Source organism: Amblyraja radiata, chromosome 20 (genome assembly GCF_010909765.2).
Source record: "Amblyraja radiata isolate CabotCenter1 chromosome 20, sAmbRad1.1.pri, whole genome shotgun sequence".
NCBI lineage: Eukaryota > Metazoa > Chordata > Chondrichthyes > Rajiformes > Rajidae > Amblyraja > Amblyraja radiata.
Window position 1 is genome coordinate 26,716,474 of NC_045975.1, and position 15,970 is coordinate 26,732,443.

General features: G+C 43.7%; 1 protein-coding gene across 3 annotated transcripts in view; it reads right to left on the reverse strand.

The window, feature by feature from the left end:
* The window catches only part of cars1 (cysteinyl-tRNA synthetase 1), a 58,102-nt gene that overhangs the window by 22,838 nt on the left and 19,294 nt on the right, over positions 1-15,970 (reverse strand). For all 3 annotated transcript variants that reach the window (XM_033039140.1, XM_033039139.1, XM_033039138.1), the window contains 8 exons: positions 14,447-14,587; positions 12,769-12,857; positions 11,382-11,503; positions 10,090-10,202; positions 7,070-7,198; positions 5,277-5,406; positions 2,872-2,975; positions 383-480 (listed from right to left, as the gene is read on the reverse strand). In XM_033039140.1, the coding sequence (XP_032895031.1) occupies positions 383-480; positions 2,872-2,975; positions 5,277-5,406; positions 7,070-7,198; positions 10,090-10,202; positions 11,382-11,503; positions 12,769-12,857; positions 14,447-14,587 (926 nt within the window). The remainder of the gene's footprint in view (positions 1-382; positions 481-2,871; positions 2,976-5,276; positions 5,407-7,069; positions 7,199-10,089; positions 10,203-11,381; positions 11,504-12,768; positions 12,858-14,446; positions 14,588-15,970) is intronic.

Sequence of the window (15,970 nt, forward strand, 5' to 3'; positions counted from 1 at the left end):
CGTCTCAAAGTAGGGCCCAATTTAAAATAAGGCAAACCCAGTTCTTTGATGCAGCACAAAATAGATGTAGGACAGGATTGCGAATAAATTTGCTTTCAGCCATCGTTTGCAAGCAAATCACATGTTTGTTTATCATAGAATGTCACTGAGGCCACGTCAGCACTAAAGCTGCTGCTCTTGAATGAGATCAGCAAACGCCACACTCCAGAAATAAAAATTTCCAGTTTTATTTTAAATCCACTCCTCTACACACAATACATAATTCAATGAACAATCATCAGAGTTGTAATAGTTTATTCATGCCTAACCTTTCCAGCAGTGGCCGATTACAAATAGATCCACTCAGGTCCATGCCCACCCCAGATATACAACTGGTACTGACCGTTTATTGAGTGCCACCTCCTTCTCTTCCCACTTCTCAAACTGTCCTGTGAAATCTGTTGGAGTTCGTAAAATATCTTTGACATTCAAGAAGAACTCCTGTAAAATTAATATTGCTCGTCTCAGAAGACACAATAAATAACCTGACGTGTATTTAACATTAAGGATATGTGCATACACAATTAATTCAACTGAATACATTTCAGTATGTCACAATGTCAGGAAAAATGCAAGGGAAGTTACAGAAAGAAAGAGTATGAAAGATGATTAGCCAAAATATTTTTCTCAATGTATTTGGCAACGATGTGCAAGAAGTGCTGAGATCTGCAAGTTGGAAGGTGAAAGGGTCAAGGTTATGTACCTGTGGAAAGATGCTGAGCTAATGAGATATATAGGATGTTTGAATGCACAGGAATGACTTGGTTCATGAGAAGTTAAGGATTTAAAAAAATGTCCCCAAACTATAATGGCAGCAACCAGGCTCCGCAGAGCAAGGTGTTCATGAACTATGCCTGTCTCTGCTTGCTTGGACATTGAACTATATATTGTACACACTTGAATAGTGACCGATGTTAATACTCTGTGCTATCATAAATAAGAATGCAATAATCTGTTAAAAGTCTGTGTTAATGTTCTCCGGTTTGTTTTATGTGGGGGGAGGGGGAGGGGGTCAGGGCAAACTTTTTTTTCCAGTTTCTTACCTTGCTGGAGATGCGATTGTTTTCCAGGTCGCATCTCCGGTCGCTCTGCAGCCTACCATCGATGGAGCCTGAGACCTCCTCGGACTGACTTTGAGACACGCAGCGGGGCATGGACTTAACATCGGAGTTGATCCCTTGCCTGGGATCGCTCCAACTGCGGCCTACAGACTTTACATCGACAGCTCGCTGTCTCAGGAGAGGTTAGTCGGGAGCTCCAACGACGCAGAGGTTCGACCAGCCCCGACTCGGGGTCCGATCGCGGGAGAGCTGATCGCCCCGACATGGAGAGCCAAAACGCCGCCGACTACAGGAGTCAAGATCGTCCCGTCAACGGAGGGCTTGAGGCCCCCGATTAAAAAAGGGAAGAGGTTTGAACTTTTTTTCACCTTCCATCACAGTGAGGAATGTGGTGGATGTTTATGTTAAAATGTATTTTGTGTGTTCAGTTGCTTTTTATTTGTATGGCAAATGACGGCAATTTGTCATTGACGGCAAATGAAATTCCTCATACGTTGCAAAACATACTTGGCTAATAAAGTATTATTGTGATTGTGAAAACAAAAATTAACCTTGTCGACACATTTTGATAGGATTTAACAGAAGTGGATAAGGAATCAAAAATTTACAGATAAAATTTCTTAGACACAAGGAACTGCACATGCTGGTCTACAAAAGGATACAAAGTGCTGGAGTCATTCAGTGGGTCATGGCAGCATATTTGGAGGATATGGATAGGTGATACTTCAGTTGGGACCCTTCTTCAGACTGACTGCAGGAGGAGGTCAGAGGACTGGAAAAGAGGTGGGGATGGGACAAAGCTTGGCAGTGATAGGTGGATACAGGTGAGGAGGTGTTTTTGATTAGCTGATGGCAAAGTCCAGAGATAAAGAGGATACAAATGGGGTAAGATAAGGTGAGAAGAAGAATGAAATAAGAAGCCAGATGAGGGGAGGGTAGATAGTTGAAGAAATGGGTATGCGTCCTATGTGGGGCACAAGGAAGGGGCAGGGAAGAGAGGGGTGGGGAGGGGTGTTACCTAAAGTTCCTTAATGTGCATTTCAAAACATAACACAAAAAAAACCAATGCTGAACTCAGATAAATTGAGTAATGAAATGAGATAATTATGGCAATGAGAGATAAGGACTAGTTTTGGTGCTTCATTACATTACATTAAGTGGCATTGCGCAGTTTTGCTCAAGGGTAATCCGGCCGAATGAGCAGTCCTCTCCCTCTCATGGTGCTTCAGGAAGTAAAATACAAGTTGACGGGAAATATACCAGCACCTGTTTAGAATCATAGAGCTATACAGCATGAAAACAGGGTCTTCAGCCCAACTCATCTATACTGAACAAGTTGCCAACCCAAGCTAGTTCCACTTGCCTGGGCCAGTCTTTCCTACCCATGCACTCATACAAGTGTCTTTTAAATGTCATATTTATCCTCACATCTACCAATTTCTCTGGCAGCTCGTTCCATATATGATCTCATCCCACTGGCAGTACGAAGATGTTGCCGCTGGGGTTCCTTTTAAATCTTTCCGCACTCACTCATCTGCCCTCGAGTTTTAGACTCCCTTACTCAGGGAAAAATGACTGTAGCTGTTCATCTAATTGATGTCCCTCATGATTTTATATGCCCCAATAAAAGACACCCCTCCGCCTCCTATGCACCAGAGAAAAAAAGTCCTAGTCTATTGCAATTCCATTAATAAAATATATCCCACAGAGAACTAAATTCATATAAATCATTATTTATAATGAAATGAAAATGCATTAAAAACAGACTTACATTCAAGAACTTCTCATATTGAATTGCAGATTCCATGGTATTACTGGAATAATCCAACGTATCTTTCCAGGAATGCATGAGGAATGCCAAACGCAATTGCCGACCTGCGATCATGTAACATCGACACAAGGTTAAAACAGAGAACTGAAGAAACCATGTCAAAGAATAGAAATACTGAAAAAATATAATCTATAATAAAACTCCAATAATTCACCACTCTCTGGACTTTGGTAGTGCTACACCAACAGATTTTAAAATCTATTTGAAATCACTTTTTTTTTTTGACAAAAGGACACAAAATACTGCAGTGACTCAACAGGCCAGGTAGCATCGCTGGATAGCAACCTTCACCGTCAACTGACTTCAGTCTGAAGAAAGGTCTCGACCCGAAAAATCGCCCATCAATGTTCTCCAGAGATGAGTTACTCCAGCACCTTGTGGCCTTTTGTGTACTAACCAGCATCTGCAGTTCTTTGTTTCTTCACTTTTTAAAATATATTACATTATATAATATATTTTGCAGTGAACCCGATAGTTGAAAGAGTTCACGGGATCCAGGGCTCTAATCCTATTCAGGGGAACATGGAAAACATGACCTGTGCTGATTCTGAACTATCAGAATGTCTGAATAGTTTGATTATTGGAGCTTCATTCTGAATTACAGCAATTACAGCAAAGACATTAATTACTTGTACAGGTGCACAACCTTTTATCCAAATAACGAAAAGCTCCGAATAGCGGACATTTTTTCGGTCCTTGAAGAAAGGTCCTTGAAGACGTTCACCGAGGGCGGCCCGCAGAGGTGACAGCGGAACCTCCGGTCGGTCCTCGAAGAAAGGGGAACTAAATCCCCATTCATAAAAGAGGTGAGGGTATATTGCGCGGGAGGGTTAATAATTGACAATCTGCTGCTGCCTGCCCGCTGAGTTAAAAAGTTCCCACGGTAGACTCACGATACACAATGTATCGTGAGTCTTGCGTGGGAACTTTTTAACTCAGCGGGCAGGCAGCAGCAGATTTTTCGCTCCCTTCAGTTTCACCCCACCTACACCCCTCTGCTTCCCGGCCATGTGTGTGACCCCTTCCCTCCCCTCTCCAGCTCCCCGCCCATTGCACCGGTGCGGGGGCTTTGCACTGTCTTCACGTCGGCGATGCCAGCAGGTCAGTGCCAGTCACCGGAGACGTCAGGACCAACGGGACACCGACCCCCAGGCCCACTGCAAGCACGGAGATCCCAGAGACCCACAGCCAGCAGCAGCCCAGCCCCGTTCCAACTCCAGAGGAACACGCTCCCCGTAGGGACAGAATCTGATGGTGTGCAAGGTACGTCTTGTTCTTGGGGTTGCGGATGAGGGGGCGCAGCTCGGGCTGTGACGTCTCCGGCCACCCCCCTGTACAGGAGCTGAGACTGGGAACTGTGGGGTTGTTTGCAGTTGCAGAGGGAGGGGGCAAGGGCGGTACAGTTCCCAGTCTCAGCTCCAGTCCAGGGGGGTGGCCGGAGACGTCAGGACCAACGGGACACCGACTGCAAGCACGGAGATCCCAGAGACTCACAGCCAGCAGCAACTCTAGCCCAGCCCCGCTCCAACTCCAGAGGAACCCGGGTTGCGGATGAGGGGGCGCAGCTCGGGCTGTGGGCGAACTGCCACTTGTCGCTGTAGCGGCCCATCGGGGAGCGGGTCTCTGTTGGTCCTGACGTCTCCGGCCACCCCCCTGGACAGGAGCTGAGAGACGTCAGGACCACCAGAAGCCACTCCCCGATGGGCCGCTACGGCGACAAGTGGCAGTTCGCCCACAGCCCGGGCTGCGCCCCCTCATCGGGACACCGACCTCCAGGCCCACTGCAAGCACGGAGATCCCAGATCAGCAACTCCAGCCCAGCCCCGCTCCAACTCCAGAGGAACACGCTCCCTGTAGGGGCAGAAGCTGATGGTGTGCAAGGTACGTCTTGTTCTTGGGGTTGCGCAGCTCGGGGTGTGGGCTAACTGCCACTTGTCGTCGTAGCGGCCCATCGGGGAGCGGATTCCTCTGGAGTTGGAGGGACAGGGAGACACAGCGGCTTTTGAGAATGGTGGGCAATCACTTCCAAAGTTCTGCTCACACAGTCAGTACACCTCTCCTACACTTGTCTCCCGCACTAAGATCATCTCGCAGAGAATGATCCCAGCCTAACCCTCCCTATTCTCTCCTATTCTGCAAGAAAAAACTACATTGAAGACTCAAACTCGCGATCGAGTAACTACCGGGATCGAGGCGCAAACTCGCGACCTTGCGGATATGAGCCGAGCACTCTACCACTGAGCCAGCCGTTAAAATCTACGCTAAAAATCTTCCAATCCGAAAGCTGAAAAATTCCGAATTACGAAAAGTCTGGTCCCAAGGCTTTCGGATAAAAGGTTGTGCACCTGTATTTGCATTCAGCGCTTCCTTGATAGTTATAAAATTCTTTAAAGATTTTGACATCTTGCAGCCTGCTATGGTTAGGTGCCCAGTGTGGAGGAAGTATCGAACCCAGTGGTCATTTTCAAAATATGCCTGTGGACAGAAAGAGATTATTTTCAACACAACAACAATCAAGAAGCAAAACATAGTACAAACCAATACTATAATCACATTCACAGCCACCCTGTATAACTGCAACATTTGATGTGACCCGTGTAAGCAAAAAAGACTATGAATTGAGAAATAGGACATTTTTTTACCATTTCATTTAGATATGAAACTTCTCATTAAGATGAGGAATTTTGGTTCTAAATAATTTACCACTCTTTTCTTCGTGGGCAGCAACATTAAATATTCTGGTAGCATATGGGAATAAATTTAGAATAAGCTTCCCTTGATGGTGTCTAACAAGCAATCCCAAATTAGGTAATGTTCGTGGGAAAGCTCCAACTAATTTGCTACAGAACTTACAGCAGGTTTCAACTATAGCTCAGCTGGTGACACTCATGTCTGACACAGACGGCTGTGATTTCAAGTCTCATTTCAGAGGCTCCGCAATTCTAAACTGCCATCCACTGCAGTGCTGCATTTTCACAGCAGCAGTTTCTCAGGAGTAATATTGACCTAGGCCTCCACTGCTCTACAGGTAGACATAAAAACCCACAGCACAATTTTAAAGTGCAAATGACTTATCTTTCAATCAACATCACAAAAATAATGTTTGATCATCAATTCATGGGTGCATGCTCACATTTACATTAGGGCTTCTACATCTTTGTGAAAAGTATGTTGCTGCAGGTCAGTTTAAAAAAATCACCATCTTCTGAACAGAACATTTTCTATGCTACTTTAATGTTTTCATTCTGTTGCTTCCTGAAAATTGAGAAGAATTGTGAATTACGGTCTGCTTTCCTATGCGTGACATGACAAGAAATCCTTCCCACAAACCTATTTGCACAGACACCTTAAAGAACATTTTTTAATATACTTTGTATCTCACATGATGAGAAGATCATGCTGTTCGCCTTTGTAGGTGTACCCATAATCATCAGCTGTATTGATTGCAGGGGAAGAAACACCAGTAAAATATATATATTTATCTTATACCAATGTTGTTTTACAATCACAGCAGAAATAAGTATTCAATTTCTTGAATATTTTCATGGTTCTCTATATGTTTGGGCATGACTGAATTCCATCTAATCACTGTAATTTAGAATTATGACCAAAAGCATGGCAAAAAATTTTAATGCCTCAAATCAAATGCACTTTCTAAAGTAACCAAATCAATTTTTAATGCACCTACCCATATTAAAGAGTTCTATCAGCCAGGTAGAAGGCAATTTAACTATTTGTTGCATATGTGAGGCAAAGCTATTGTAATTTTTATACGGCCTGATAGATTAGCCTTTGTTTTGCTTCTTTTCAGCTATCTACCTAAAATTTATCGAGGAAACAAAATCCATTATTCAGAGCTCCAATTTACAATCCCAATGTTCTGCCCATGTTCCACTTTCGTAAGAACAAGATGACGTATACATTATCTTACAAGATATGGAAAGAAGTCTTCATTCATTACAACATATTTTCTGTGATGTTTATAGGTTAAGCAGGAGTAATTGTCCACAGGAGCTTCTGTGCAATACATCTGTTCAATTAGATCTTATCCAGCTCTTTCTAGCTTCAAAACACGATGAAGGTTTTACCTTAAGGTCACAGAAATGTCTACAATATCCAAATTCCAGATGATAATTACCTCAGACTGTGCCAACTCATTGTCATGGTGAGGAAACCTTAAGTCAAACCCTCCCCCATGAATGTCCATGGATTCTCCCAGAATTGTACCCGCCATTGCTGAGCATTCAATGTGCCAACCAGGACGTCCCTGCCAAGGTAAATAGAAACATCAGAATAACATTAGATTTAATAATCCTGCTGAAAATTGTATCGTGAAATGTGAAATATCAAGCACATGAAGAGGTTAACAGAGGGAATAATAACTGAAAAAAAGTGGAAATGACACAGGCTCCAGCCACAATTTTTCATTAGACATGGGCGTGAAATGAAATCTAGTGAATTGCAGCTGTTGGAACCTGTTCTGAACAAAGGAGATGGATACGGTTTTTAAATAACAACAGGGTCAAACGTAATCAGTGCTTGAAAGTTCTAAATAAATAAAGCAGTATTAAGATAAAATGCATTGACAACGATCAACTTCTTTGGAAATGTAGCAGTGAGGGTTGATGAAGATAGTGCAAATGATAGTTAATTGCTTGATATTGACAATTGCTTGATATTGACAAGGTCTTATCTGGGACTTGTAAGTAAAGGTAAACCCCATGAAATTGAAGTGGCATTGGCAATGGAGATTTGAAATGAGGTGATAATCAGCACATCAGGCAACATCAAGAGAGAAAGAGAGCTAACACTTAAGATCGATGATCTATCATCAGAACAGCATCAGAAAGTAGATAGAATTTTGCTGAATAACGTGAAGAACTGATACATTTCGGTTTTTCCAGATTGGAGTAAGTATAGAATTAGATCCTTTATTTGTCATTCAGACCGTAAGGTCTGAACGAAATGTCGTTACCTGCAGCCATACATACAATAATAAACAACAGAACAGACAGTAAACACAAATTAACATCCACCACAGTGAGTCCACCAAACACCTCCTCACTGTGATGGAGGCAAGAATCTTAGGGCTGCTGTCTCTTCCCTCCTCTTCTCCCTCTGCGCTGAGGAGATACCCCACCGGGCGATGGTAAGTCAGTCCCGCGGCTCACCGAGCTCCGCGAACGGGCCGGTTCAAACTCCGCGGCCCGCGGGTGGTCGAAGCTGCCGCCCTCCAGTCCAGCGGACGCAGCTGTTGACGATGTCGTCCACTGGCCCGCGGCTGAACCCCGGACTCAGGCCGCCACCGCCAGAACGCTGTCTCAGCCACCGGAGCACCGTTCCAGACCCGAGCCGGGTCGCCCTCACGTGAGCGCCGTTCCACCCTCGAGCCAGGCCGCCCTCACGGGAGCGTCTCAGCCCCGCGCCAGGCCGCCCTCACGGGAGCGCCGTTACCCTCGAGCTGGGCCGCCCTCACGGGAGCGCCGTTACCCTCGAGCCAGGCCGCCCTCACGGGAGCGTCTCAGCACCGCACCAGGCCGCCCTCATGGGAGCGCCGTTACCCTCGAGCTGGGCCGCCCTCACGGGAGCGTCTCAGCCCCTCACGGGAGCGCCGTTACCCTCGAGCCAGGCTGCCCTCACGGGAGCGGCGTTACCCTCGAGCTGGGCTGCCCTCACGGGAGCGCCGTCACCCTTGAGCCGGGCCGCCCTCATGGGAGCGCCGTCACCCTCGAGCCGGGCCACCCTCACGGGAGCGCCGTTACCCTCGAGCCAGGCTGCCCTCACGGGAGCACCGTTACCCTCGAGCCGGGCCGCCCTCACGGGAGCGTCTCAGCCCATCACAGGAGCGCCGTTCCAGCCCCGAGCCGGGCCGCCCTCACGGGAGCGAGCCCAGGGCGAGTCCTGACAGGCTCTGCCTCCGGAGCCTCGAGGTCGTCAACTCCGCCATTAGGCCTCAGCGCAGACGGAGGCAGAGAAGGGGGATACGACAAGAAAGTCGCATTCCTCCAAAGGGAGAGACAGAGAGCCCTACAGCTGTGCGCCACTGAGTCATGACAAGACCACTGCGTGTGTGCGCACACACACACACGGAGCCATTTCCATGCTGTATCTCTAAACGGAACTATACTGAAATTACTGAATGGCTTCCTGTGTGGCATCATACCTGTAGGGGGTATGGCTGCCTAGCCTGCAGCTGTCTGTTTTTCATTTCTTTTTTCTTATTTTTAGTTAGTTTAGTGTTTTGTTTTTAAGGAGTTCTAGCTTTTTTATGTGTGGGGAGGGGGGGGGGGGGGGAAGGGGGAAACTAATTTTCAGGGTCCATACCTGGTCGGAGATGCAGCTTTTCTCCGGGCTGCACTTTCGACCCGTCCTCGCGGCCTACCTGAGTCGCCGCGCTGGAACTCCGGTGAGCTGGGACCGACGTTAAAAACATCGCGGAGCTGCGGGCGGCGGCGCTGAAACTTTCCATCGGGAGCCTGGGATCTCGCGACGAGATCGCCAGTTGAGCTCCATTCGGCGCGGCCTTGTTGGCTCCGGAAGCCACGGTCTCGAGTAGGGAGGCGGCCGTTCCAGGGTTCCCATGCCGCTGAGAGGACTCTCCCGACGCCGGAACATCATCACCCGGCGAGAACGGCCTGGAACATCGGGCCTCCGTAGAGGCAACTGTGGAGGCATCAATAGGCCCGACTATGGGTGGACATTGGGGATGGGACTGGACTTTGTGCCTTCCCCCATAATGGGAACCATTGTGGGGAGATGTTTTTATGTTAAAGCTATTTATTATTGTTATGTTTGTATTCTTTTTTATGTGCTGCATTGGCAAAAGGAATTTCACTACATCTAGGTGTATGTGACAATAAATCAACCTTTGAACCTTTGATGTTACATTGAAAAACAGGTGCTTTGGCCCAGCTTGTCCATGCCAATCAAGTTGCATAAGCTGGGCCAAGGCACCTGTTTCCAAGTTGGCATAATGGGACTTGCCTGCATTTGGCCCATAGCCTTCCAAGTCGTTCCTATACATTTATTTGTCCAAACGTGTTTGTAAAGTCGTATTGTATCTGCTTTTGTAGCTTCCTCTAGCAAGTCGATCCATATGCAGACCACTTTATAAATAGTGTGCTTGGTGATGTGACAGATACAGGATTTGCTTCTTACCTTTCCCCAGGGTGAATCCCAGGATGGTTCGCCAGGCTTAGAGGCCTTCCACAGAGCAAAATCATTGGGAGATCGCTTCTCACTGAGCCGGTCAGCTGAAATACTGAGATCACCTAAAAAAGTCAAGAATATTTTCTGGTATTCAAGAGAAAGTGAAATGAATAATTTCATCTTTTGCTTGTTGTAGCCTCCCATTCACTCTCATGAATTACAAACAGAAGGTGGTCACCTAGCCCTGCAGGCCTGCTCCACCATGTAATGGGATAATGCTAGAATTGGCTGATGCCAAATCTTTTTGAACAACTAAATACTCTGATGATATTTCTTGATCACAGCATCAGTGTGAAGGGACAAGGTTAGGTTGCTGGATACATGGATGCAACTATCAGGACCATGACAGCTTCTAATCTCAACTCTGCACTTCGATTACGGTCAGCAAAGTTTCAACTTCTTGCTTACAAGTAATTATCTACCTTTGCCATAAACATGCTCAAAGATTCTACTTTCGCTACCAGTTGAGGAAAAGAGCTCAGATAACCTTTAGATAGAAAACATTGCCTCATCTCTGATCTATTTTTAAGCAGTCTCTCCTAGTTCTAGATTCTTTCACAAGTGGAAACCATCTCGCCACATCCACATTGCAAAGTTATCTCAGAATCTTAAATAGTTCAACAAAGTCCCCTCTGACTCTTCTGAATCCAGCGGATACATGCCTAACCTGTCCTACTTTTTTTTAGAACTACCTACCATCTCTGAATTGCATCCAGTGACTTTTTTCTTTAAATAAATAAATGATGAATTATAGCATAACCTCTCTGCATGAGTTTTCTTATTAACAATTTATGTAGGTGTCCTGATACCTTCCGGGATCAGTGCTGCAGATCTCCAAGAACCGTCCATTTTAAAACCTCTTACTATCCTATACCGTTGTATATCCCGTTGCTTTGTTTGCCTTCCTAAATACATTGCCTCTGGATTTAATGACATTTGCTGCCCCCCCCCCCCCCCCCCCCCACCCACAATCGTAATATCAATCTATAGCCTAGTTTGTCCCATTTTCATATGACACTCAAGGAGTCTGTTTGTACCAGCAAGTACATACTGGCTCTTGGCAATTCCCATCAGTCCCATTCTCTCACTTTGTCCCTAGTAATCCATTTTCTCCACAAGCAAATCCACACTCCCCATTTCTACTGGCACTTATCTACGCTGGAGGCAAATTACAGTAGCCAATTACATGTGTGTTCACAAGAACTGGCCTATAAAAGTGTACTTGGTGCTACAATTCTCACCTTCTCCTTCGTGTAGTGCTTGCTGGTCTCCAACAGCCTCTGGTACCAGTTTGGCATATGAATGTTTTTCATTGCTGTCAAATTTCACTGTGTCAAAGTAGACAGAACCATTGGAGATATACCTGGTGGAATATAATCCAGAGACATTTATTGAACATAAACAACAAGGTACTGCCTAAAGTTAAGAACTCCTGAGTCTCATAGAGTTATACAACGTGGAAACAGGTCCTTCGGCTTAACTTGCCCACACCGACCAACATGTCCCATCTACATTAGTCCCACCTGCCTGCGTTTGGCCCATATTCCCCATATTCCACCAAACCGGTCCTATCCATGTACCTGCCCAGACTCTTTCACTAATATTTCCTCAAGAATTAATCAATTTTCTCAATCTAACCATTATATTTGACATGTCAGCTCTGAGATCTTTGATAAAGATCAGGCTAATTTTCATGAGTTCATAATTTATCTATTATGGCAATTCTGTCTGCGTCAATCTCTTCTTTTCTACCCTCTACTCCAGGAAATCTGGAAAACAGACCTTCGGCATCTTCCTTGTTTCTTGGTCTTTACCATCCTTTGGACAAATTCCATTGCTTCCAGATTATTTTACACGTTCATGAGGAAATTCTTCTTCCTGGGCACCTCCCTTGAATTCATCTTTCCTGTTCCACCTAGTCTAAATTTAATTCTAGTTTTGAGGAGATTGTGGATCTCCAAAACCGAAGTTATCTGAATAACCCCCATCTCTTCCAGGACCTCTTTTTACTCCATTGAGCCAATCTTTTCCCTGAGCGCTACTTTCCTTAACTAACCATCATCCTTTGATTTTCTTAAAATCAAAAAAATATATACATTTATATATTTCTGTCTTGAATACGCTCAGCAATAAAGTCAAAGATTCACCACCCCCTGGAGAAGAAATTTATTTTCACTCATTTCTGAATAGATGACTGCTTATTTGGAAACTAAGCCCTGCTTTTAGACATTCAGTTGTAACATCATTGCTGTGTCTACCCTGTTAAAATATATTTCAATAAGGTTGAGCACTAATATTGGACTCCACGTTGAGCATGAACATATGCCACACCCAGAGGGATTTGGAAAAGGTTGAGTTTATAATTGACTCGTGTGTCAGTTCTGACCATAGGCAGCTTACTGCTGGGAATTTCTAGTCCTTTATCTGCTCAATCTGCCTACCTGATCTGGTTCCTCAATTCTCTTGCCTGTGTCACAATTCAATTAGAATTCAATGTATTTCAATGAAGATTAGCATCCACGGGGAGTTAGTGTCCTCTGGCCACATGTCACCACTGTAATTCCTCATTTTAGCCCATTTAATTATACAAAAATAATTCTGTTTGAACCAACAGGAGCAAGCACTTACCCATAGTGATTGTCTACCACCTGCTGGACAAACTGTACAATCTCTGGAATGTACTCACTCACTCGAGTTAAAACATCTGCAGGCAGAACCTGTAGAGAAAAATGTTAAACACTACATAGTGCATGAAAGGAGCTGACACACAACACACCTCAGAGACAGAAAGAATCAGGATATTCTCAAAAGTAATTAAGCAGCTCCCACACTTTGGAGTGGTGGTCTAATGATTGTGATATGAGATATAATAGAGTTCCCTGATAGATTCTTCCTCCAGAGAGAGTTGATGTCTTTCATTAGATTTATTGGTTTCACAATGTTGCAAATCAGTAAAATACTTCATAGCATTTCAAACTGGAAAGCATTGTCATTTTAATTTCCTTTTCAAAAATAACACATACTTTTATTTCCAAGGTATTTAATTTAAAATTTTCAGCAAATATATTCCTTTTAAGTACTAATTTTGCAGCATTGTTGTTTACATTGCTCAACTCAAATATTATTAGAGGAATGCAAAGCAAAAAAACTAGATATTTCTCTTAAGATATTGGATGGTTTTAATTTGATCATTAAAATCATAGAACGGAATCACTTTGAGACACAAAGTACTAGAGCAACTCAGCGGGTCAGGTAGCATTTCTAGAGAACAGGCATAGGTGATGTTTCAGGTCGGGACCCCTCTTCAGACTGAGGAAGGGTCCTGATCTGAAACGCAACACCTATGCCTGTTCTTTAGATATGCTGCTTGACTTGCTGAGTAACACCAGCTGTGTGTTTTTTGGAACGCAGCATCTCAGTTCCTTGTTTCTACTCTGAATCACATTGAGTCTTACTACAACAGCTCTTCAAATGGGTTGTGCCCGAACTGATGTGTTACCGCACCAAGTAAATAAATAAACATATGATAAGGAGCATGAAGTGGCTATCTGGCTTCTTGATCTTGATCTGCAATTTAGTAAAACAGCAGGTGATCTGACTACGACTCAACTTTGCATTCTTATCTACTTGTACCAACCTTCCACCTCCTGTACTTATAAAAAAATCTATCTGCATGTGCCATAAAAATATTCACTTTGCTATTAATTTCTATATTCTTATGTTTCTTACTTTCTATATGTCATTAGTAAATTCACCAACCATACCCTCAGTGCCATCATCCAATTCATTTTAATACATTGAAAACATTTAAGGGACAATTAAGGAACAACTGTAAAACATTGAGCAACAATTCCTGTGACACTGTTCATTACATCTTGCCAAGCAGAAAATCACCCATCCTCTATTTCCTGTTAACCAGGGAATCATTTAAAAACACAAAAATGTTATATTAGAAACATTTTGATGCAGCACCTTATCGAATATCTTCTAGAAATCTTAGTACATTCACCAGTTTAACTTTAACAGCAGCTGGTGTTTATGATCTGATCACTGTACCACACCACTGGATCATTTATTATCTGCCTATTGTATTATGGCAATGGTTGGTTTGTGGCCTGCTTGCTATATCACACCATTGACATGTTACCTGTTGCCTGTAGCACAGCTTGGGTGATTGTGAGTTGTCCATACCATGGTGCTGGTATCCTATTGTTCAGAATGTACCAAAACCTTGTTTCAATTAACATTATCCTAATGTCTGAAATAAACTGTTGCAACCATTTCTGTGAGAACTATAATTACTTACATTGAGTTCATCCATATCTTTATGATATTCTCCTTCCCAGTACTTGGGAAGCTTTGAGAAGATGGTATTGTCAGTCACTTGACTACCAAATTGAACATCCAGCCAATCAGACAATATATCCTTTGCTTCAACTAACAGCACCTTTAAAAAAAATAAAAAAAATAGCATGACTCGTAAACACCCCACGTTAGAATAAAATACAGTATTCAAGTTTAAAGATGCAGTATTTTTGTTACAGGAGATGAACAGCTTGTGTCTAGAGCACTGTATGAGGTTATGATCACTTCATTACATGGAATTTATGGAACGAATGGATACAAAGGAGATAGGGTATTAGAAATTTAAATCATGTAGTTAATTAAGTTCGTAAATTTCTGAAAATAAACTTTTGATCTAACTAAAACATATTGATAAATTTATAACTATAGCCAGGATTTTGCCATAAATGCCATGTGCCATTTCATGCCATTTTTGATGATTTCACCAGGATAATTCCTTTTTCACAATCGAGTGCCTAAATCAGCCTTTTTGGTAAAATGTTGTGCTATTTTCTCGAGTTGTACCATGATTACAATGACGTTTTCTATGTTAACACATTAATATTAATGTTATTATTAATGTGTTAACATAGTATAACAGAAGAAAATTTCCACCACCGGGGCAAGACTTGGGGCGCCACCGTCGGTCATTCATTCGTTCGTGCCGCTGCACGCTGGTTCAGTCTTCTCTAAGATCGATTTAAGAAAGAACTGCAGATGCTGGAAAAGTCGAAGGCGGTCAAAAAATGCTGGAGAAACTCAGTGGGTGAGGCAGCGTCAATGGAGAGAAGGAATAGGCGACGTTTTTGGGTCGAGGCCCTTCTTCAGACTGATGTGGGGTGGGGCGGGAAAAATAAAGGAAGAGGCGGAAACAGTAGGACTAGGAGGAGAGCTGGGAAGGGGAGGGGGAGGAGAGAGAAGACAAGGGCTATCTAAAATTAGAGAAGTCAATGTTGATACCGCTGGGGTGTAGACTACCCAAACTTGTCTCCTCACTACATTTACTGCTGGCTCCAGTCGCAAATCTGAGTTTGAGTGATCTGTGCAAGGCATTCATTGATGCTAGAATTCCACTGTGGAAATTGGAAAATTAATCTCAGAGGTTTTTTTTTTTTAGAGAAATACACAAAAAAACATATACCAAGTGAGTCATCATTACAGAAAAATTATGTTGACAGCAACTTCAACATTGTTGTGCAGAAAATTAGAGATGAAGTTGCATGCAACAAAATATGGATCTCAATAGATGAGACAACCGATGCTGTGGGGAGTTATGTTGTCAATGTGGTCATCGGTACACTGGAGGCAAGTCAACCATCAAAGGAGTATTTGTTGACATCGGAAGTATTGGAGGTCAAACAGCTCAACTATTGCTCAGTTGTTTACATCTTCACTTGCTGTACTTTGGCCAGAAGGTATAAAACACAAGAATGTTCTTCTGTTTGTGACTTAAAATTTTATTCCCCAAAATGTTGCATTTGACATG